The sequence below is a fragment of the Glandiceps talaboti genome, chromosome 3, assembly GCF_964340395.1.
Source record: "Glandiceps talaboti chromosome 3, keGlaTala1.1, whole genome shotgun sequence".
Classification (NCBI taxonomy): domain Eukaryota; kingdom Metazoa; phylum Hemichordata; class Enteropneusta; family Spengelidae; genus Glandiceps; species Glandiceps talaboti.
The window spans coordinates 6,300,543-6,326,144 of NC_135551.1; the positions used below are offsets into that span (position 1 = coordinate 6,300,543).

General features: G+C 35.2%; 2 protein-coding genes across 2 annotated transcripts in view; one reads left to right on the forward strand and one right to left on the reverse strand.

The window, feature by feature from the left end:
- The window catches only part of LOC144432730 (P2X purinoceptor 4a-like), a 77,183-nt gene that overhangs the window by 3,329 nt on the left and 48,252 nt on the right, over positions 1–25,602 (reverse strand). Inside the window, exons 3-9 of the mRNA XM_078121000.1 lie at positions 6,203–6,274; positions 5,542–5,617; positions 5,258–5,366; positions 4,612–4,698; positions 3,988–4,135; positions 3,315–3,436; positions 1,947–2,106 (exon numbers count right to left, since the gene is read on the reverse strand). Of these exons, the coding sequence (XP_077977126.1) occupies positions 1,947–2,106; positions 3,315–3,436; positions 3,988–4,135; positions 4,612–4,698; positions 5,258–5,366; positions 5,542–5,617; positions 6,203–6,274 (774 nt within the window). The remainder of the gene's footprint in view (positions 1–1,946; positions 2,107–3,314; positions 3,437–3,987; positions 4,136–4,611; positions 4,699–5,257; positions 5,367–5,541; positions 5,618–6,202; positions 6,275–25,602) is intronic.
- On the forward strand, positions 15,027–19,992 carry LOC144432625 (uncharacterized). Its single transcript, XM_078120888.1, has 2 exons — positions 15,027–15,398; positions 19,708–19,992. Exons 1-2 carry the CDS (start codon positions 15,234–15,236, stop codon positions 19,990–19,992), a joined length of 450 nt encoding a protein of 149 aa, XP_077977014.1. The 5' UTR covers positions 15,027–15,233.

A 25,602-nucleotide genomic window follows, 5' to 3' on the forward strand; every position in this document is an offset into this window, starting at 1 on the left:
TATTGAAAATTCCAAGAGTTCATACCACCAAACACGGCTTGCACTCTTTTTCGTATCAGGCACCAGTAATTTGGAACAAACTGAGTAATGATTTAAGGATGGCTGATAATCTAGCGTCTTTCAAACGTAAAATAAAGCAAGGCAATGTCTCTCAACCCATGTTTTACTTGTAATTTAGTGTTGTTGGACGACTTAATACGCAATGTGATTTCCATCATTTTATATATCAGCTCTAGGTTTTAATGTTGAATGTGTCTTTTGAGTCTTTGTTGTTGATTTGTTTTGTTTGGTATGAGTTATTATTGTGATGTGTATTTTATCTTCCTGACGGTTTTACTGTAGTTTTTTATCTATATTTTACATCTAGGATATATTAGCACGTCTGTGCTACTTTTTAAACCGAGTATAAATAAAATAATAATAGCTAGAATAAGGGTAGTTAGATATTAGGGAATGATGTAAATAATCTATTAATTCCATGGGGTTCCAGCGTTCCGAGATGGAAAATGATTTCCTCCTCCTTCAAACTTAATCGATCCTCCTCACCAGAAACCTTACAAATTCCTAAAATAGACATATCTGATACACTATGATCATTAGTAATAGCATGCACAGATACAGGATAGTTACGATTCGTTTGTCTGGTGCGACGGAGATGTTCCACAAAATGATCACCAAGACAGTTGAATCTATATACAGAAGAAACAAAAACATTTCTGGCCTGCAATGCATGCACTACGTTAGTACTGATATAAGTAAATCTGCTCGTAACAGGCACACTGTTCTTAGGGCCAAATACATGATTATTATTAATAATAAAACGACATTTACCACATCAAGTACGATCACAAGGAAAGGAACCAGCATTAACTTCCAATCCATGTATGGACCACCGTATCTCTAAGATTGGTATCACAGCGCCAAGCTGTTAAAGGTGCTTCGGAAATAATGACTGTCATGGGTTACCCTATGTGAACGTACTATATATAAATGCTTGTATTTCATACTCTTAACTCTGGAGGAAAAGAGATGGAATGTTAGAGCAAATATTCTCTTCCGCTCATGTTAATTGATACAAACTTCCCTTGACAAAGATGACACGTTCTCTAAAGCCGCATTGCCATTGGTAACCACGGCCACTTGGATGCATGGAAGTATGAGCACAATTAAGCAGACCTTTCCCTGAAATCCATATCACTACTACAACTACGACGTAAACGAGGTAATTGTGGATAGGGAAGGGAATCTTTACACTTATTAGGATGTGATGAACCACACTGCAAATATGAATGTGAACAGTAGGTTTAGTATAAACATATCTAGCTATACCATCACCATCAATCTTAAGTGAAATGTCAAGGAAATCGATAGTTCAAAAATGTCACAAGTATACTGAATAGCAGTATTGAAGATGTACACGTAATCAATAAATCGCACCAGTTCCTCAAGTTTCGGTGTGGCAGCACCAACATCATCATCGATAAAGCATTTATATAAATCAGGTAAGATCCAATGATATGATCTGATCTGAAAATAAGGTGTTCCTGATAAGACATAAATAGACAAAGATAACTAGGGCTAATACATCTTCCCATAGCAACGCCGCGTCTCTGCACAAAATACATGTCATTTTAAAAGTAAAATAATTACATACAAGAACATGATCAACCAATCTCAGTAAAACGTTGGTAGCAGGGCCAAGGTCTTAAATTAAGATAGTGTTCGAGTGCAACTAAATCTTCATTATGTGCTAAGGAAGTATACAAGGATTTAAAGTCCATAGAAAAAAGACGCTGTGGCTTACCTTGTTGCGTATGTATGTATGTATGTATGTATGTATGTATGTATGTATGTATTATTTTAGAGTACTAGTGTGTATTGTGTGTGTGAAGCAAATGAAGTATAAAGATATAAATATAACGCAAGTCGTATGAGAAGAGACTTACCAAGACTGTTAAATAGCTTAACATGGCACCAATACTTAAAATTAGTTTCCAAACACTGAAAACACTGCCCTTTCCCTTCACAGTAATTTTAAACATTATGCCATATGCCTTAGTCAGAGTACGATATTCAACCCCATCCGATTTGTATTTGTATGCAAATCTAAGATAATGAGAAAGAAAGAAATTCAATATATTTCTCATAATACATATATATATATATATATATATATATATATATATATATATATATATATATATATATATATATATATATATATATATATAACGGTGAGTATCAATCTGCTAAGACAGTGCTCTATACCGCAGTGGCAGAGCGTAATACGCTCTGCCACTGCGGTATAGAGCACTGTCTTAGCAGATTGATACTCACCGAGTTACATACGCTCCTCCTCCAAGTCGAGCACTCTACTCAACCAGCTACCAGACCCAGAATGGAACAGCCACGAAAGGTAAACCTGAACTGCTCTCTAAAGAACATTCCCCTCCCACCTTCGAACACTTACACAAAAAAACTCATCGAAAAAACCGAAAGCGTCATCCGGAGAATGCGATGGAAGGCATTCTTTTTTCTCGCAAAACTATATATATATATATATATATATATATATATATATGTGTGTGTGTGTGTGTGTGTGTGTGTGTGTGTGTGTGTGTGTGTCTGTGCGTGTTTGCGTACATGCATGCATGTAATCTTTTGTCTTCATTTATAGTTTATACTAACTTATCATTACAACACAATGTAGCGATACTTTTCACACTGTCGATGATACACACGCTAACATATTAAATTGGTAACCATTTTGCACAATCTGGATTTTAGAGCATTTATTGAGCTATGAAGCTATCCGGCATAGCACCTGCCTAGTCTATCTGTTTAAGTTAAAGTATAACGTAGTATTGTCCATCTGTGAAATAATTAAGCAATAAACCACCCCTGGGGATGGTATACCAAGAGGTTTTGACCAGTGTACGAAATATATGCACGAGCGATAGCGAGTGCATATATTGAGTTCACTGGTCAAAACCGAGGGGTATACCATTCCCATGGGTGGTTTATCGCTATTATATTATACCAGTATATTGAAAATGTCGGAAACAAGATAAGACGCAACATTTTCTGGGTTCATTTTGCCCCCATCCCTGCACGGACTACAACGTTAGACGAACAGTGAACATCAAAATTTGGACTCGTGCCAACTGCGCATTATCGCTCATTTTAGACGCGCTAGTTCGATGTCTAGACCAATGAGATCTCTCGATTTGCGCCATCAATATACTGGTATAATATAATATATGATAACGCATGATGCAGCATACATAGGGAAATATAAAGTAAATAAATCATACCTAAAATTATGTCCTAGTCCATTGGCTGGATTGTCAATACGGAAGAAACTATATTTGGGTTTGCAGTTGGAAGTTTTGGTCAGGTAACACGTCCAGTCGATTTTAATTGCGATCGATCCTCCCTGAAAAGACAATGGCAGACATACAGTATGTATGTATGTATGTATGTATGTATGTATGTATGTATGTATGTATGTATTTATGTATTTATGTATGTATGCACACACACACACACACACACACACACACACACACACACATATATATATATATACGGTATATATATATATATATATATATATATATATATATATATACGGTATATATATATATATATATATATATATATATATATATATATATATATATATATAAATAACTCGGTGAGTATCAATCTGCTAAGACAGTGCTCTATATCGCAGTGGCAGAGCTCAATAGTTGCGCACTATATATATATATATATATATATATATATATATATATATATATATATAACTCGGTGAGTATCAACCTGCTAAGACAGTGTTCTATACCGCAGTGGCAGAGCGTAATAGTTTTCCAAAACTATATATATATATATATATATATATATATAATTCAGGGGACACTGACGTATCATTCAGAGTGAAAATATGATTGAGGGTGGGAATTAAAGCTTCAAACTTAAAATTACCTTCATTGCCATGGCTTCGAAGTCTTGGTTAGCCCTAGCTACAATATCCCCGATGCGAAAAATTTGACAGAATAAGAGAGTTTCGTTGGAAGGATCAAAGAAACACGACTGTAGAAAAGTTGGATCACTGTTCACCAATACATTAGACCTAAATTACAAAGATATCACAACACCACAATCAATGGAATGCCTATTTACTTTACAGGATAAACATTGTCATTTCTTTTTACTTTTATCTTTGTTGTGCATATGCATATTGCAAAAAATAATAATAATGAAAAGATCCCTAAGTGCCTGTAATTGTAAAAGGTAATGCATATTCATTATCCAACCATTGCATAAACATTTCTACTGACTACCATGAATCCACGTGGCACACAGGAAAGATCCCTAAACGAGAAACAAGTTCATGTGTGTGGTGTAAAACCACGAACTGACTCTCCAGACCCCAAGGTTAATGAAAATGTCTATATTGCATGACAGGAGTGACATTGCAATATTTAATTATGAACGGCTGAACCTTGGTTATACTTTTGTTTGTATCATCATAAAGAAATGAAAAGGGCTTAGTTACATTCAGAAGTCAAAATAAAGCTTACTTACTTTCAATTAGATGATACTTACTGACTGTGATGAAATTTTGGATAGGATATGGCATTCTTTATGAAAACCGTAAAATTGGCAGCTTCATATAAAAGTGGTCTATCCCTCCTTTAAGAAATTAACAAATGAAAATGTTATGACTTGTTTTGAAAACAAACTCACACATAAATGTGCATATAATATATATATATATATATATATATATATATATATATATATATATATATATATATATATTATTATTATTATTATTATTACATTCATACACATACATACATACATACATACATACATACATACATACATACATACGTACATACGTGCATACATACATACATACATACATACATACATACATACATACATACATACATACATACACACACCCATATATACATACATACATACATACGTTTACATACGTACATACGTGCATACATACATACATACATACATACATACATACATACATACATACATACATACATTCATTCATTCATTCATTCATTTAGACAGACAGATAGACAGACAGGCAGGCAGACATTAGTATTTCAATCACATCTAAGTAATGTTTCATATATGGAACTAATAGGGGTGTCTTGTTTTCCGCTGCTTCCTTGTGTTTAGAGAAGGCTTATCGGTGCATGTGACATGGGTACAGTTTTACCTTGGTCCTGGTTCGACATCTTTCTCCAATGGACACCATGCTTGTATTTCACAAGTTGTTATGTTTTCTCCGTATGTTGGATTCGGGATACATTTTCCGGTACAGCGGCCTAGGCAATTGGAAATGCAATACGTATATTCAGTGATAATAAAAATGAAGATTGTGCTGTTGGGAATGATACCATACAAAATTCACAAAATATATCAAATTAACCTTGTTACAAAACAGAATTCAAGAAATGGTAAAATGTTGTGATTTGAAAGAACATTTTAACAAATACTAGCCATTTCCTCTATCAAGAATTATGCTTTTAGGACAGTCGGTATCTCTTGTACACCTTGCACCTTCAACACTGGGGTCCTAGAAAAGGCAAACAGAAATTACGAATAGAATATTAATTTCGGGAGTGAAATGAGAATAGTGTTAAGCTTGTAGTAAGACCACGGAACAGTGCTCTGAAGGTTGCTGAGCAAAAAGGTGAAGGATCGCAGTACGTCTGATTGGGCAATCTGTTAAAATCAACTGTACATATCATTCCTCAATAAAAATAGCCACTAATGGCATAAATCCATTAACTTGAAGGGCAAATATAGAATAAAGGGGGATATGTTAGTGAATATTAATATTTTAATGAAATGGTATAATTATATGCATGTCAATGTCTAAACACTATAGCTATATTGCGGTCATGGGTTATTGTATAATTATGTCAACATATATGTATACATTGCCCAGCCACAACAAATATGTTTAAAAAAAATATACCCTCGCCTCCCCACCCCGTGCTTTGTAATATTTAGTCAATTACATAGGGGTGAAATAGAGCAAAAGAGCCTAATAACTGAACTTTAGAATTTGACTCGGAACAAACCACTATTTGTAGAAATGACATGTTCGAACATATACAGAGATCATAATTATACATGAAACACAATTAATCCTTACTTCAGCACATTTTCCTTGGCTTTGGTCCTCAGTGATCACCATATTAGTCATCACAAAGAATGCATCATTCATCTGGAAATATAGAGTAAAATTTAAAGTAAGCAGAGTCTTTGCATGTTATTTTACAGATTTAGGCTGCTTTCACAAAAACTTGTTAGGGGGGGGGGGGTCGGGAGATTTTTTTTAAAACCCTAATTTTTTTTCAAGTACCCCCCTGCCATATTCCAAAATGTTTCAAGTACCCCACTGCCAAAGCCCAAAATATTTCATGCATTTTATTAAGAGTTTTTCCAGTGTTATTTAGACCGATTTGATTTCTTTTAGCACACATTTAGGAAGAAACTGAACTGGAACAATACAGTATAAAACTCTCTTTAGATAACATGTGCATCACAATATTTGCAAATACAACTAAAATGACATTCAAATGTAACACTACTAGTATAATGTTCTAATACAATATTGAACAGAAAACAAAGACTCAGTTGGTCTGCTGATCATTTTACAAGAGTTATTCAAAGTGTAATTCATTTTTGTTAACATAGGACTGTTGTGGACATCAACTGTTCCAGTTCCAGTTATCAAGTTCTTTCACTTTCAATTTGGAAATGTCACCGTTTCTGACAAGCGCATCCCAGTCATATTCATCAAATTCAGATATGTTTTACAGAGATATGTTTTAAGCATTCCAAAATAATTCAACAGTTTGTGCAAACACTACTTTATGAACATGTTTATTGAGACTATATTGGAGTATTTGCTCACATTGTTTCAGTTCACTACCTCAGTCCTGCCATATATCTTTAGGGTAACTTTATATTGAGAGTTATGTCAAAGTTTATTTATTTCTCTTTATATTTACAAGTAATAGTATATTCATGCAAAATTGAAAAGTATGTGCAAAAAACTTATTTTACTTTTTCTGTTAACTCAGCTTGTGAGATATTGTCTTCTGTTTCACATGTAGCAGACTTTGCCAATATGCTAATTTTAGGAAATATTTAGAATGTATTATTAAAAGTTTATGTTGAAAATTTAGTCATACCTATAGGATGAAAAAATACCTTGCACAGAAGTTTTTGATACTTGTCAAGTATGTTTTAGTGCAGGTGCATCTTTTACATTTTGATGGCAGGCCGAGATGAACCTTTTCCAACTCTTTTTTTTATAACTTCCAAGAGCTGCAAATGTAAAATGTTGTCTGTCATATTTGTCTGTCATTTAATACTAGTAAGAATTTACATGAAAAAGTTACATATCATTGTGATAACCACAAACCAAAACACAGTCATGTCACAAAGAATATTTTCAGTACAGTGTAAAGGTAATTTCACACATTAAATGAACCAAATTTCAGTAGATAGTAGTGTACATGAAAGACACTGGTATTTTCAGACAAAAAACAATATGTACCACTCAATTCGCCCATTTCAATTTATCATTACATTAACAGTTTATTAAAAGAAAATTAAAATTTGACTGTTTTTGTTTTTCATTTTACTAACTTGTGAGCAACTTTTGTTTGTAGCTGTTGTTGTTGTTGTTGTTGTTGTTGTTGTTGTTGTTGAAAAAGGAAGATCAACATTTTAAAAGCTTATGTTCCCATGTTTGAAAAGTCATGATGTCAATTTATTTTCAGGTACCCCCCTACAACCCATAACATTTTTTCAGGTACCCCCCCACACACTATCCATATATTTTCAAGTCCCCCTAAAATCTCCCGACCCCCCCCTAACAAGTTTTTGTGAAAGCAGCCTTATTTGACTCGTTTTATTTGTGATTTTGGCACCCCAACGCTACTACCAGTTACAGATTTCTACTGCTCCCACATCCTACTGTTACAACTATTTTACCATAAAATACAACAAACCAGTCTAAGCTCGCTGATGACAACCGTGCAATTAATCTCTTGTTAGCTGTGGTGTGATGTGATGTGGTGTGATGTGACTTTGAACAGTGTGGTAAGATATTGGGATTACTGTGGTGGTGTGGGGATGTTGACCTCGGCCCTGACGATATTTATATTAAACCATTTAGTCTTTGTTTAGTTCAGACCTTCTACTCCGCCAATTAGAGCCAAACATTGGAATTAATTAATGCCGCTCCTTCACACAAATTCACCGTGGTGTTCAGTTGCTATGTATATTACCCTGTCCATTATGCTACCTTAATCTGCGTATGCTTCTAAATGGACTTGTACAGAAACAGACCGTCATCATATAAATAGGGGAAATTTAAATAGTTAAACCCGGAAGATATAATGTATGAAAGTCACAATATATAATTAATTACGTATACAATTGTATATATCTCATTGTATTATGTATGAAAGTGACATTGTATACTAAATTAATTGTATACTGGTATAGATCTGATGATGTAATGTGTGAAATGTATCTGGTATATCAGCTCTTTTGCTGTTAGTCTCTAGTCCTTTAGTCTCAACCCTACTATGATCCCAAAAGCGTCACGTGGCATAGAAACCTCACTGAAAACCAGTTCAAAAAAAGGTATAGGAACCACACATGCTCATGCAGAAATGCAAATCACAGAAACAGTACAGAACTCAGCAAATACATCTGGACTTGAAGGACTCTAATATTCATTACTCAATCGAATGGAGAATTATGAAGATCTGTGAACCGTATTCTAATGTCACCAAACGATGTAACCTGTGCCTGCATAAGAAGTTTTTGATTATATATCACCCTGAACTATGCACACTGAATGGAAGAAATGAATTAGTATCTTACTGCTGACACATGAGGAAGTTCCTATTATGTAACTATAAGTAAACAATAGTCTAATAGTATAGTTACCGGCCTCGCACATGAAAATATGTGCCACTTCGAATTCACCCGCCTGACGAGTGTGACCCGCTATACTGGCCATATGAAACAAATTTGTAGTGGAGAATCGAATATAACGAGTAATCAAGTCACCTTATTTTTTCACTCACTCACTCACTCACTCACTCATTTATATATATATATATATATATATAGTTTTGGTAGTACTGGAACTCTTTCTTGGGTGTAACTCGGAGTTTCACGCATATTGCGATCATCAGACACTGAGTGTCTGATGATCGCAATATGCGTGAAACTCCGAGTTACACCCAAGAAAGAGTTCCAGTACTACCAAAACTATTACGCTCTGCCACTGCGGTATAGAGCACTGTCTTATAGCAGATTGATACTCACCGAGTTATATATATATATATATATATATATATATATATAACTCGGAGTTTCACGCATTGTGCGATCATCAGACAACTCTGGTGTCTACTCTCTGGGTGTGCTGTTTATATAGAGTGTAGACAATAGAAATATCATCACTAGTGTCTGTGTTGGTGGGTTGGTGTTGTATGTGTGGAGGTGTTGGTTGTTATTGTGTGAGTTATTGGGTATGGACAAGTAGGTGTTGGCGGGTTGCTACATGTCGGCAGGAGAATAAATTTTATTTGTCCAACTTCAATAGAGCATCTATCACCTGAACTAAACCCGTTAACTAACGGAACACCAAAGCCCAAAACCACACACACACACACACACACACACACACACACATATATATATATATATATATATATATATATATATATATATATAAAGTAAGTCGACATCATCCGTTATACGTCACCTGTCATCAATCTAGCATTCCTATTGCAGATATGAAGGCGTATTTTTCACAACAGCCGTATATTTGCTTGTTGTATCACGTGATCACTGCACGCCCGTTGTAAACAAACATTGCAGACAACTCGAAATCCAGCTATAACCATCATTTCCAATGCCAAATTTATTATCAACCTTACAAAGTATCATCGTTGTATACATCGTAACAAGTCTTTGAACGTTACGTTTTGTGTCACGGGGAAATCGTCAAAAGTCCAGTGATGGCGAACGCACATGAATTCCTGAATTGATTAACGATATCAAAATTACCTTCACAGAGGGTGCAATTTTTGCTTAACTAGAACGACAAAGCTTATTACGAACATTTATGTACAGTTAAAGGAATACAGTACGCAAAACAAGGACGCACTCATTTTTCAGCTGAAGGTTATTAGTTTAAATTTGACTTTGAGTGATATGCAAATAGTAAACATTACGTCATACTACAGAGCAAACGCGCACTTTGATTGAATGATAAAGGTATAAGTATGGAGCGTAATCCACGTCAAAAGTCGAACTCGTCAAGTGATAAGTCAGGTACATCAAGTGACAAGTCAGGTACATCAAATGACAAGTCAGGAACGTCAAGTGATAAGTCAGGTCCGTCAATTGACAAGTCAGGAACGTCAAGTGATAAGTCAGGTCCGTCAATTGACAAGTCAGGAACGTCAAGTGATAAGTCAGGTCTGTCAATTGACAAGTCAGGAACGTCAAGTGATAAGTCAGGTCCGTCAATTGACAAGTCAGGAACGTCAAGTGATAAGTCAGGTCCGTCAAATGACAAGTCAGGACCATCAAGTAATAAGTCAGGTCTTTATGATAGTCAAACTCTTGAAAACGACAAGTCAATGCATCTGGCCGATGAATCAATCTATACTATTACCAAACTGGTACCCCTTAGGATGGGTGATTGTCAACTCAACTACGTCACGACGCGTCATACCATACGTCATATTTCGTCATAGAAGTTTTCTTCAGATTCTAACAAGTAAGCTGAGGATCACAACGGTAATTGACCGATCGCCCTGAGCACTGTAGCCACGCCCCCCTTAGTTACCGTTGCTACTACGACAACTTCGCACGTTTTGCATGGTTTGTCGTAGGTAAAACATGGCGTCCAACAGTGGCGATCGCTGAAAATGCTATTCATAATTTGAGAGTTCTTTATTGTTCCACTGCCACCAAGGCAAAGATGGTGTATTATATGCTTTCATACGGTCGGTACATCGATGGAAACAATTTATTTTAGTTCGGGTAGTGTCAGTTCATCAAATTTTATCGAAGTATGAGAAACCACATGGCAGATGCATGTTGAATAAGATTTTACATCATAGCCGTCCCCGTTCCTGTACAGCTGGGTACGTATTTATTTATTTCACTGATGTTTTCATTGATTTTCACATTTCATAGCAATACTTTTTGTTTTACAATAAATTCCACTAGGTGACCGTGATAAATCATTAGATGAGAAGTAAACTAATATGATTCACCGTTGCATCGCTACGATATAGAATATTATGAATAACAAGTTTGTTATTGACGAAAAAATTGTTTGATTTGTATCCTCAATGGTATTACATAGCAATGTCTATTCTTTCAATACAAATAAATGCAAAAAGTAGAAACAGCGCAATTTATAGCATTTTACGGTATGAGAGGTCACTTGTTTGACTTTCAGGATACGATGTATCAAAAAGTTGAAATAAGCGTCCTGGCCTGCACGGTATGTAATATGTTGACGTACGTGCAGTGTAGAGGCGTATAGTAGGCAAACTGAAGGGGAAAAAAACACCCTTGAATTCACAATTTTTTAAATGTCAGTCGTGCCGACCGTTATAACTGCAAAACTCAACGATTTTCTGAAATAACAGTCGCCATCAATTAACTATTCACTGCACACAACAACGTAAGTCAACTGCAACGTACCATATCATTTCTACTCTAAATTATATTTCTTTCACAAGCATTGCACAGTGAAAAAAAAGAAACACATATTAGACTTGAAAAAATAGACACTCGTTTAAGTTTACCTCAAACTGTAGTTATTTTGCAGATTATTTACTGTCTGATACTCTTAGAGTATCAATTTCTGATAATCATAATCATAACAATAACTTATGGTAATAAAAAAAAACCCGTTCTTTTCTTTCTGAAGTCCAGTGGATCAACAAATACTTCCTAATTTTATGTGAATTTTTTTTCTAGTTGTATATTTATTTCAAACTTGCCTAGTCAGTGTTAACTTTGTGGCACTGAACAAGTTGTATCTCTCCAAAAATGGATATTTCTTTGTCTGGCATTTACAAGCAATCATCCATTACTGCCCCCCCCCCCCACACTGACAAAAGTGAACCAATATAAACTTTGAAGCCAGTGAAGCCCAGATATTTTTTTAAATGGCAAATATAGAGACGCAAAAAATAAATTCCTAGACCATAGAATTTGTAAAGTTCGTTTGAATACAACTACACAATAGTAATTGACATTTTTTTTTACAATTTCTAATTTATTACACAAGGAAAAGAACTTGAAATTCACAATTCATGAAGTGATTTAATTATCCAACACCAAATACAAAATCTCCTTAAAATGACAATAAGTCCAATGTTTGTTTGTCTTTGATAATGTCTTGTAATATTTATAAACAGAAAAGAAAGTTCAAATGAATTGTTACTATTAATTGTCATGAAATAAGGTGTAGCAAAGTATGAAAGGAGTTTTCATGTAGCTTGTAGAATATTTTTGATCCATAAGCCATGTTATTCATCAGCTGCAAAATTCCTAACTTTAAATCAGAGACACTACAAGATCTCCTTTTTAATTCATAGTCAGAGGATTTCAAATGTTAAGACATTTTCATGTGGTTACTTTATCACTCTGCAAACCAACATCCACTAGAAACCACTCCTGAAATTACAAGAAAGGAGATGACATTATTATTCATGTTTCATGTATATTTTTGTTTTATTTTACAGGAAGAACTTCTGTATCTGATATTCAAGGCATCAATCGACTGCAACATTGTTTGTGGAGATGTTGTTTCTAAAAAATATGAGTTGACTGTTGTCAAGTTGCTATGACAGCAATGGGTAGCTATGTTGAGGTCACCATTAGGTGTTAGATGGATTATCAACACAAGTCATCAAAGGAATATGAATAAAGGAAATGTATATACATCAACTTAGAACACTAAGTCTTCTGAAAATATTGAAAACAATCGTTCTTTTTTTATTTTCAACATTTCATAGTGTCACAACAGTGAGATATACATTATTATGTCTATGATGCATGACACACGAGTATAAATTAATTACTTGTAATAAAATTTCCTGACAATCTGAATGAAGTACCATTTTTCATTTGTTTTGACATGATATTACTTTTAAACTGTTACTACAAAGGGTTATATAGTAACAAATGTAGTAATGTTGTTTCACTATATAAAAACATTCTTTTCACTTTAATTTCTGGTAAAGGTCACCTTACTTTTACATGACTAAATTATTACACTAAATGGGAAATAAGGTACCAGTTGTACAAATTAAAATAGGCCACTACTGTACAAGTATAAATACTTTTCCCATATACAAATCATCTTTGTTTTTTTGTTTATTTACTTACATTTGTTTATTCATATATTTTTGGGGTTGCTCTTGCAGAAGATATTTATCACATTTCTTGCTTTTATTATTTCAATAAAGAATTTACTGAAAATGAAATGGATCAGATGCACAAGTAGTGATGCAAAATATTTCAACAATATAACTTTGATTTTGAGCCATGTCAGTGGTATTTACAAATTCTGATATCTAATTGCAATCTTGTTGCTTGACATTTTTGTTTTGTATCTGGATTCACTAAAGCAAACAGGAAATACACCTAGAGATAAAAGACCTCTTATTCCATCTAAAAGAAATCTGATAACTTCTTTGTCAAAGTGGTAATAGTATAAAAACAGTCAAATTTTTTTTTTTAAATGGTAGTTACTAAAATGCATATATAGCCTATGTAGGCCCAACAATATTACATATACTTTCACCATTAAGATATATCACATTATGATAAAAATTCAGTTATTGATGTGATCCCTGAAACCAAAGAGTACATAATGGGGAGTAATGAATATAAAATATAAACAATAAATAAAAACATGCAGGTCACTCTGTGTGTCAATCCCGTCAAAAGGTCACAAATTGAAATGACGACTTTCTTTCAAAGGGCTATATACCGATATTACGGGAAGGCCAGTATAAAAAAATGAAGAAATAGTGTTCATTGATGTTACCAAACTATGTCCCTGCACATTTTCAGTAAAATTTCATTTGATTAATCGTGTTTGCCTGTCAAACCATGGATGGATGTAGTACGGCTCAAACACAGGCCGAACCATTCACTGCATGCACTCGTACTCAGAAATACAAGTTTGACTGTCGACAATGGATTTATGCGGGCCAAACTTGAGAGAGGAATATTTAGCATTAGATGTGAAAATATACATGAAGTCTTTAGTTGAGTATAAAATTTGGCACACAGAAAGCACGGGGTACACCGCCAATAACTGCGTATGGGTATGACACCATGACATTGCACGTCTGTACGCCAGCTACGGCAATATCGTATGCGGTATGGCCAACATTTAATTTGGCCGCCACCATGACCGACAAGATAAAGCACTAATCATAGGCAATTTTGGGCTGAAAAAATCTAATTTTATGAATAGATCGGTGAAATAGTTTGACTCACAGTAATATCAACATACATACCTCAGAAAATGCACGTAAATTGCCGTAATGGCGGTCCATCTTCAAGCTTCTTGATCGTGTAGGTCAACATTGTCGATATTTTTTCGGCTTCAGAAAATGTAAAAAATAATATTCAACCTCTCTATCCTTCGGGATAGTGATCATTGATATTATACCGATCCCATGACCAGTATTTCACGATAGTTTTAATGTTTGTAAACAAATATTATATACGAGAACCGATCGTAAGGTCAAGGCCCTTGTATTCAATACACGCTCAGAAACTACGACAGATTGCTTTGTTTGTCGTAGGCTGTGACACGTGCAAGTGCACATGGCGGAATTACGCTCTTTGATTGGTCAATGGAATCTGTCAATCAATCTCGGCGATCGGTCAATCGACCCGGAAGCAGTAAGAATGCATCACGACAGTGACGATATACGTCTTGTGTACCATCCCTACTGGAACGAGAGGAACTTAGGAAGGTGGGACTGGGCACACGAAAAATAACGTTTGATGGGGATGGTGGTTTCGAACATTTGCAGGAAACTCTATACCGTCATTATCCTAAACTAGCAGATGGTGGTGGATTTATAATATACAGGAACATGCATGCTGGTGGCAAACTACTAACCCCTCTACCCATGCCTAGCAGTGGCTATTCGGTACCTTATTTTAGGGACGAGTCTGTGTTAAAGCACGCTGTAGCTTATGTGAGACCCCTGCAAAAGAATATGCAGATAGATCACAGCGCTAGCAGCGCTCACTGTGAGGTAAGTGGAATTTGTGAAATGAATAATAGGTATTAACAAGGAAATAGATTTTAAAACAAATTTATACAAAGAAAGACTAATACATAAGGGGCACATAGCTAACATATACAGATTGATCTTATGATAGGTTGAAGCTTTGAAAATACTGGAATGATGATTTATTTTTCTTAGACACTCATTTCAGCACACATCAGATTTGGCAAAAGAGAAATTTTATTTGGTTTGTGTGTATCGATTATATTTTAACTGACCTTGGCCATATCCCGGTGTTTAAGGTATGGGAACCCCAGCAATAGAAAGGTGGAAAGCTGGTAAAACTGGCACAAAATGACATGAGAACTTGTGTACCTTTTACATACATACCACCTTAAAACAAGCGACCTATCGGTCAGAATAGCTCCGCTGTTTTTTTTTTTGTTTTTTTTTTTTTATTTTGGTGACATGTAGAAGTGGTTCTGTTCTTCAGCTCTTTACTATGCAGTTTTGTTTTAGCGATGCAATAAAGTGGTTAGTGGTTTCATATGATGTCTCACTATAAAACACATTTTACACAGAAGTTGGTAATGTATTGTACTTTTATACCATAGTCACCATTTTATAACAAAAATCTACTGTTATGAAAAATTGCACAAAATCTCAGGGAAAAAATGACTGGGAAATGCACACAAGAAAAAGAAGAAAAAAAGAGGATTTTGAGGTTGGCTATAAATAATTCCGGTGTCTTACAGCTTAAACCCTGGAAAATTTTAATGATGAATGAAATAACTAGGGATCTAAAATAATTTTGAGGCAATTTGAATTTCAATTTTCTAACAAATTTACCAAGTCAACAACATTCAACTTGTACTAGTTGTAGTAGATATATATATATATAGGGAAGAAATGTATTAATCGCCATCTTAGTTTCCGTACGGCGACAATCCCCAAGTACCCGAAAGAGAGTCATTCTCAGCCAACAGGGTTCGACACTGGAGTAAAACTCACTATCCCACAGGACTAGTAAAATTGATAACGTAGTAGTCCTGCAAAAAATTTGGTGGTCCTATCTTTAAGTGCTTTCGCTTGTTCACTTAGGCTCTTCATCTCTCTTAGTTTTTGCTCTACTTCTAATTCACTTTTCCAAACCCCATATTTATTTCAAACACTGTTGTAATTGAACTGTCTATTTCGTTGTAGTTGTTTGTGCATCATCAACTCCTTACTGTAATTTTATTCTCTTTTTTATGTTTTGGAGCTTCTTCTCTTTTTTTGTTGCTTTCTGTGAGTAGTTTGTCTTAATGGGGGGGGGGGAGTAATAAGATGTTATGTGGTCTTATTTCTAGCTTAAATACTACATAACATTTCTGGTACACATTGATCTATTGCATTTTTAAAAGACAAAAAATTACCTTCCCATAGAGCAAGTCTTTATAGTGTTGTCCTTAGTGCATATTAGAATGTATTTACAACATAAAAATAAATAAATTTGAAGGTTACCAGCAGTTACAGCAAAATTTTGTTACTAATTACATGTACAAGTCACTTCGTCTATTTTCGTGTCTATGTACTTCCGGGTTGACATAAACGTTAAACGTGATACAGTCGGCCCTATAATTACTAAGAAATGACAAAACCGTTCGCAAAATAAAGTTCAGGATTTTAATTTTTTAAACTGAATACCAAAACATGAACACGGAACACGGAACACGGAATCGTGTCAGTGCATGGATGTATTAGTGATGTATCACTAATACATCCATGGTCAGTGTTACTAAGTAAGTTAGCAGTTTCATTGTAGGCTGTAAGTTGTACCGGTAAAAAAAACGATCATCACATCAAGTAGGAAGTACAAAAACATAGAACACGTTGTTTTCTTGCTGAATAAACTCACTGAAATAACAACACGGTCAAATTGCGTCTTCGATTTTGACAGCCACCATTGTTATGATTGAGCTTCACTAGTTCCGTTGAACGTGGTCGGGCGAACGCCGCGCCGACATCCAATTTGTACAGCGTTTTTACAAAGGGAGCTCGTCAATAACCTACCGAATAATTAACTCAGAAACGAAGTTTAAATACTAACTGATCTAAGAATTACTGTTCAGAAAGACTACGCATCCGTACATAAATACGAATTCATGCGACAAAGATTTCAACTTTACTATTTACTTGTTACAGTGTAGAGGACTTATTATACACATATCATCGTACAACTAATTTTATTGGCTATAATATTAGCTACATTTGAAAGGTCTCACTTGATTGGCTCATCGTTCGCTATTCCCGTTTTCAAGAGACACCCCGCCAGAATAAAGTGCCACGTAGTACAGCAATGGTGCGAGATCGTCTGTTGGGCGACTTTCCCACCGGGTGTGCTTTTCGAAAACTACGCAACACATGCTTTTATGACACGGAATCATAGAAAATCTACCCCGTTTCCAAACTAATCGTAATTTTATCGCGAATAGACAACCGGAGTTGGTCAAAATAGCAAATTAAAAATCAAATGAATTTTACTATGACCGTGAATTCATCATATAGCCGGTGGTTTGAATTCTGAGCTCCCTGACATACCTATCGAAAAGTCACTATCCCGTCGGACTACCTACAATGGGCATTTCAGTAACCTTTACTGGTACATGATCCTTACAGAAAGTTACTAGACTAGCGGGATAGCGGACCAGCGTGTGTGTCGAACCCTTGCCATACGTTACAGCATAGACCCTCCTGGTTACAGTGGTAACACGGCGTTCATGTTCGATTACCTTTCATAAAGAAAACACAACGAAATGGTTGAAGTGATCTTTTTTTTAATTTCTTTTCATCACAACAACAAAATCTGCGCGATCAAAAGTGTTGTAAACTAAACCAGAAAGAATTATCGGGCTGGCTAAACTTCCCGATGAACTGGAGTAAGGTCCAAGTCCAAGTAAGCCCCGATAGTACGTGAGAAAATCGTCTCAAACTAGCGATACAACTTTCAAAATATAACTTAACATGTCTTCATTTGTTAGAGTTATACAATTCAAGACGGGGTTTCACTCGAAAACAACAATTCTGTGAATAATGACACTGAACGCAGCGATTTCTCGGACGATGTTACCACTGCACTGTAACGTATGGCTGACAACGACTTGCTTCTGGGTTAGTCCCTCGTGCATCCGGGTACTTGGGATTTACGTGCATTACCACATCGGCAATTTTGACGCTGTAATTTTGCCACCAATATTGATCGTACAAAAACAAAACTCCATAAATGAACCACAAAGTACTTTCCCTTTCAAAATGTGGTAATTTTAGAAAGAGTATTATCGTTTTTATTGACGACTGACTCTGTCAAAAACACTTCAGTTCAGGCATGGAAGACTTCTCACAATGATCATGAGCTATTAGCATTAGGTGCATATACTGGAATGAACCATTCTGTAGGAGGGGTGGTGTGTGAATTGGATTTGAAGTTTACAAACCTTTTTCGAACAAATATTTGTCATTTGGGCGCACAATGCGTAGAATTAAGACTATAGCACATATTACATTGCTTGTTTGACGTCAATAGTGTCTTTTGAAAAGTTGCACTTTACCTAAAGTCTCGCGGACTGATTTCCAATATGGCGTCGGTCATTATGCTCATTAACATATTCATTTTTTTTTCAAATTTCAAAAAAAAAAATCATAAAAAATAGAAGAGAAGACGTGCTGACTTGAAACTAACAAATCTAAGTAAGCCACCCCCTGTGCATCAACACACCAGATATCAAAGCAATCTGACTTAGAGTTTATGAGGAGTTGATGAAAATGTCATTTTTGGAAAAAAAATCATAAAAAATTGAAAATGGCACAGATCAACTTGGCATGAACAAATCTGAATAGCCTCCCCCCAGGGAACATGCACACCAAATATCGAAGAATTCCGACTGTCACTTACGGAGTAGATAATGAAAATATAAAAGTTTGACGGACACATATGATTCACTCTACTCTCTATACCTCAATACCCACCTATACCTAAAGCTACGCTTTCAGCTTTCGCTGACAGCGGAGCTAAAAATTTGATATCAGCATTTAACAAATACTAATATATACTAATATAAAAACTTTTATTGCCAGAAATGTATAGACTTACAAAATACTCTAAATTTATCCACAAATACACAAAATATCAAAATTTACACAAAATGGATATTGTAGAAATAGGTCCTAGGAACTAGTCAAGCTTGTGGCCCTAAGGAAGACCTGTATAGCTTGATAAATGTTTGTAACTACTGTTTTTTAATTAAACATTAAATAATCAAGTAAGATTTAATTATTTGTAAATTTTTTTCTGCTTTAGGAAGAGCGAGAAAGTAAGGCAGCCAAAGTATCCTGTGTGAATTGTGGAAAGGAAGTTACTATAGGCTGTTTGGAAAATCATCAAAAAGTTTGTAATGTAGATGTTGATAATCTGTCCATCAGTGAAGTGAGGACCAATCTGACGTTGAACCAAACACTGGAGTTATTGACATGGAGGTACTGTATGAATTTAAGCTGTTGGTTTCATGTTTTTTGTCACCTTTACTGCTATTTGGGTATCACAAATACACAAAATATCAAAATTTACACAAAATGGATATTGTAGAAATAGGTCCTAGGAACTAGTCAAGCTTGTGGCCCTAAGGAAGACCTGTATAGCTTGATAAATGTTTGTAACTACTGTTTTTTAATTAAACATTAAATAATCAAGTAAGATTTAATTATTTGTAAATTTTTTTCTGCTTTAGGAAGAGCGAGAAAGTAAGGCAGCCAAAGTATCCTGTGTGAATTGTGGAAAGGAAGTTACTATAGGCTGTTTGGAAAATCATCAAAAAGTTTGTAATGTAGATGTTGATAATCTGTCCATCAGTGAAGTGAGGACCAATCTGACGTTGAACCAAACACTGGAGTTATTGACATGGAGGTACTGTATGAATTTAAGCTGTTGGTTTCATGTTTTTTGTCACCTTTACTGCTATTTGGGTACTATACATTAAGTGTATTACTTTGAGGATTAATTTATTTCCTGTATGCCATCACTTTTAGTTGTACATTCAGTGACAGTTAGGCATAGCTATGTTTAGTTGTATTTTGCAATGTTTCTAAAATAGAACAGCTGTACCATACAGAGTACTAGACATAGTAGTACAGCTGTACCATACATATTATTATAAATAGTAGTACAGCTGTACCATACATAGTACTATACATAGTAGTACAGCTGTACCATACATAGTACTATACATAGTAGTACAGCTGTACCATACATAGTACTATACATAGTAGTACAGCTGTACCATACATAGTACTAAACATAGTAGTACAGCTGTACCATATGATACCATGGGATTTGTACCCCCCTTAAGACATAGTGGGATGACCCAACGTATATTTGATTGCGGCTCTATGTACTAACTTTTGTTTTATTCTGATTACGCAATTAAAGTAATCCCCAAGTTTTGATCGTATTTTTATGTGACATTGAACCTCAGGTAATGTGAATTTTTATACGAAAGGTCTTTTATTGTTACTTATTGTTTTTTTATGGCTCACAAGTTTAAATTGTTTCAGTCGAGGTAGTCGCGTGTGTATCTTGCCAAAGGTCCGGCGGATGTAACACGGTGATAAGGACCCAGGAATAAAAACTTCTAAAGATGGCCGATGGCCGTTGTCCGGTTGAATTGATGGGAGTTGAACTCTCCACAAAATCCAAACTATCTGCAGAATCGTGTAATGAAATTGCATTTAACAGGGACACGAAGGGAGCTGGATATCTACTGACATTATTTGAGCTGGTATTTGCGAAATCCCGACGTGTGAGGAAGTTTTTCCTGGACAATTTCGAATATCAGGTTTGCTGTACCTGAACGAAGCGTGCATGATAGCAGAAGTCGACTGCATTTCTGATACAATGATTGACGAGATCAACGATTAAAGACACTCGCACTGATTTCTGAACGCTGATGCTTCAGGTTTGGAAAGCTGATGTAAGTACGACTCGATTAATGCAAGTCGCATGGAAATCGGACTGAATTTGGTAAAGTTACGGCCATTCATAACTCTATACTGAACTTTTGAGTACTCTTGACGAGCGCGAGCGGATTTGCCAGGTTGAACTCATACATAGCGAATCACGACTGATCTGTGTTATCGTTTATTCCTATTTTATTTCTATGAAACACTAACTGAGACGATCGATGCTTTATAAATCAATACAGAATAATTGCGGACTCTGTGATAATTATTCTCATTGATATTCGGATTATTCGGAACTCAACCGTTGGATTTTTGCAAGCAAATCGACGTCGCGGATATCATTAATGTTGTTAGTCTGACCAACGCCCTCATCGGTAGAAGTCGACGTTGTTTGTCACTTTTGTTTATGACCTTTCGAATGACCCCAGGAGTGACTTTATGCAGGTGAAGCTATGCCAGTTTTCCTCGCGTTACTGTGTTAACTGTTACTAACATTGCTATAGAGGATTTACGAGGGATTACTGCACGGACACTACTGTATGAATGAACACCTTGGACCCATTGATCTGATTTGTGTAACAGGTTTTTGAATCGATACCTTTTATTTCTATGATATTAAGACATTGAATACTAGTACATAAGTGAGCACATTTGGTAACGAAATTGTAAGTTTTTGATAACGAAATTGTAACTTTTTGATAACAAGATTGCAAGTTGAAACTATTACTGTACCGGTACGTTTGAATGTTGGTAGGGTTATTGTTAATTAGATTTCATTCTTGCACTCTACTGCATGTGTCAGTGTCATTTGTCCAGTCGATACACTCGTCTTGGTATACCCCTACCCCCAACGCAACCGCATTTTACCACAAATTCACGACCCAACTCACACGAACGAAATTGTTGATTGCCCTTGTGGAGTTTGCTCCTATACAGCTAGCCCGTGAACCACATCGAAATAAAGCAAGGGTAACACATACATAGTACTATACATAATAGTACAGCTGTACCATACATAGTACTATACATAGTAGTACAGCTGTACCATACATAGTACTATACACAGTAGTACAGCTGTACCATACATAGTACTATACATAGTAGTTCAGCTGTACCATACATAGTACTAGACATAGTAGTACAGCTGTACCATACATAGTACTATACATATAGTAGTATAGCTGTACCATACATAGTACTATACATAATAGTACAGCTGTACCATACATAGTACTATACATAGTAGTACAGCTGTACCATACATAGTACTATACATAGTAGTACAGCTGTACCATACATAGTACTATAATAGTAGTACAGCTGTACCATACAGAGTACCATACATAATAGTACAGCTGTACCATACATAGTACCATACATAGTAGTACAGCTGTACCATATAGTACCATACATAATACTACAGCTGTACCATACATAGTACTATACATAGTAGTTCAGCTGTACCATACAGAGTACCATACATAATAGTACAGCTGTACCATACATAGTACTATACATAGTAGTATAGCTGTACCATACATAGTACCATACATAGTAGTACAGCTGTACCATACATAGTACCATACATAATAGTACAGCTGTACCATACAGAGTACCGTACATAATAGTACTGCTGTATAGCATGAGTTATAATACCAGTTTGAAACTTGTTTCATATTCACTCACCAAGCATTTGTCTTGAGTTGCCTCAAGGGCCTAAGTAGAAGTACATTTATGATAGATGAATAATAAATTCACTACTTCTTGCCTCAAAGCATGCAGTTGCGAAAAAAAGAGCCCAGTTTAATTGATTATTACAGTGGGTCTGTTAGTCCGTCCATAATGCATTTCTCAGACATGCAATATCCAGTTACTTTTAAGCCAGGCGCAAAGATGACTTGTCATATGGGACATGTGCAAGTCACTTCAGTTCACAACATACACAAGTGTCCAAGTGGCATGCCAGCCATGTTTGTTGTTAACAATGACTATTTATGGCATAACTCGAAAACTTGAATACATAGGGACTACATTATAGTGTCTATCCCTAAATTATTAGGTGTAAACTTTCGTTGGAGACCCTGACCTTTGACCTTGGCCAAATGGGTCAATTATCTAAATCCAGCCCTATCCCGCATGTCGCAGACACTTTTATAATACATATAAAATTTATTAAAATTTTTTCCTATTTATTACTAATGTCATTTAAAATCATGATAGAAGTAAAGCATGTGAGGGAGTGCATTTTTGATGAAGACTTGTGAGTCCAAACTTAATGTCATTTTTTGCTTTTGATACAGTAATTGGGTCATTGGCTCGTATATCAGGTACAAATGTATATTATTCACAAACACAAGTTCTCTTCGACAACTTTGATTGAAATACAGACATGCTTTGAACAAATAACCTTTACATCTCCAGTTTATTCAAATTTTGATCATTCTGTCAGATCCGGTTTAACTGAAGATGGATATGTCAAGTGATTAGTTCAAAACATGCCTGTTTCAGATTCTAAAGTGGAAGAAGAAAACTTGTGTTTGAATCGCCATGCTTCTATGATGAACATACATTTATGTCATTGTCATTACACATCATCACCCTTCAACTAGTAAGGACCAATGGCTATATGGGCTCATATGCTCCTTCCTGGAAGGTAATGGGTTCTGAAATAGCATAGGTTAAGTACAAATGTAGCCAGACTTAACATATATCATGGAGTATTGGTTAATTGTGGGTAACCGTAAGGACTAAGAGAGCTAGTTTACTCAGAAATTAGTTAACATATCATAAAAAAACTGTTGCATATAATGTATTTTATTCTCTTTTTTCCCAGATACCAAACCCTCTATCCATGATGTTTTTGCAGTGTATAACAGGCGACAGGAATATGCCCTGGAAAATTTTCATATGGTTCAGTAGCATACCAATATCTACATTGCCAGACCCTGGTGTTTGTACCAAGGAAGTGCACCTTCATGTCAGCCATGAGTCTTACCAAACTTTGAAAAACTCCTTTGATACAACTGTCACATTCCAATGTGTAGGTTTTGGGTGGTATTAACACATATTTTCTTGATCTACTTTTCAGCTGTGGAACTGATATGTTAAGATGATTTTCAGACAACATACACATGCAAAGAATGCTAGTAAGGTGCTGATTAAACATATGCCTCATTTTGTGGTAAAATTCTTTAAATATTCACAGGTACAACTTTAATCACAGTTGTACTAAGTTACCAGAATAGTGTATTCACTGGACTGATGTAAGATTAATCACAGTTGTACTAAGTTACCAGAAATAGTGTATTCACTGGACTGGTGTAAGTTTAATCACAGTTGTACTAAGTTACCAGAAATAGTGTATTCACTGGACTGGTGTAAGTTTAATCACAGTTGTACTAAGTTACCAGAAATAGTGTATTCACTGGACTGATGTAAGATTAATCACAGTTGTACTAAGTTACCAGAAATAGTGTATTCACTGGACTGATGTAAGATTAATCACAGTTATACTAAGTTACCAGAAATAGTGTATTAACTGGACTGATGTAAGATTAATCACAGTTGTACTAAGTTGCCAGAAATAGTGTATTCACTGGACTGGTGTAAGTGTAATCACAGTAGGTAGTAAGTTGCCAGAAATGTAATTTTGCATCATTTTTAGAAACATAGATTGCAAGAGGAATGCATTAGTTGTTTTCATAATTTCTAACATTATCTTTTTTTCTCTACAACACACAAAACTCAATCCAGTGTCTACCTATGATCAATGTAACCTTAGAAATTTAGTTGTGTTTTCTCCAATTCAATGTATTGCATAAATTTGAAGTATCTTTCCATTTTTGATGTCATCAATCCTCTCTAATGCTTCTCACTACACTGATTACAGAAACAACAAAGGGTTACTGCTTCGGTTCTACATTAAGAAGTCCAGAGAGTCGATTCATATGCTGCTTAAATTATATCATTGCACTTTTTTTAGAACAGGTGTGAAAATTTATGATTGAGATGACAACTTCTGATGATGAGTTACGTGTCAAAGACTTTAATCAGTTAGATAGTTGGGACAAAATTAGCCTTAACTTTGATGCATTTAATACGTTAATTTCAGTAAGTCCTTTCAAAAAGTATTTAGTTTTTTGAGAAGTTTTGAGAAATTTTGAGCTTACTTACAATAAAAATGTTCTCAGAAAAGTCTTGTGTCCTGTACTGTCATAATAATTTTAGGATACTGACTTAC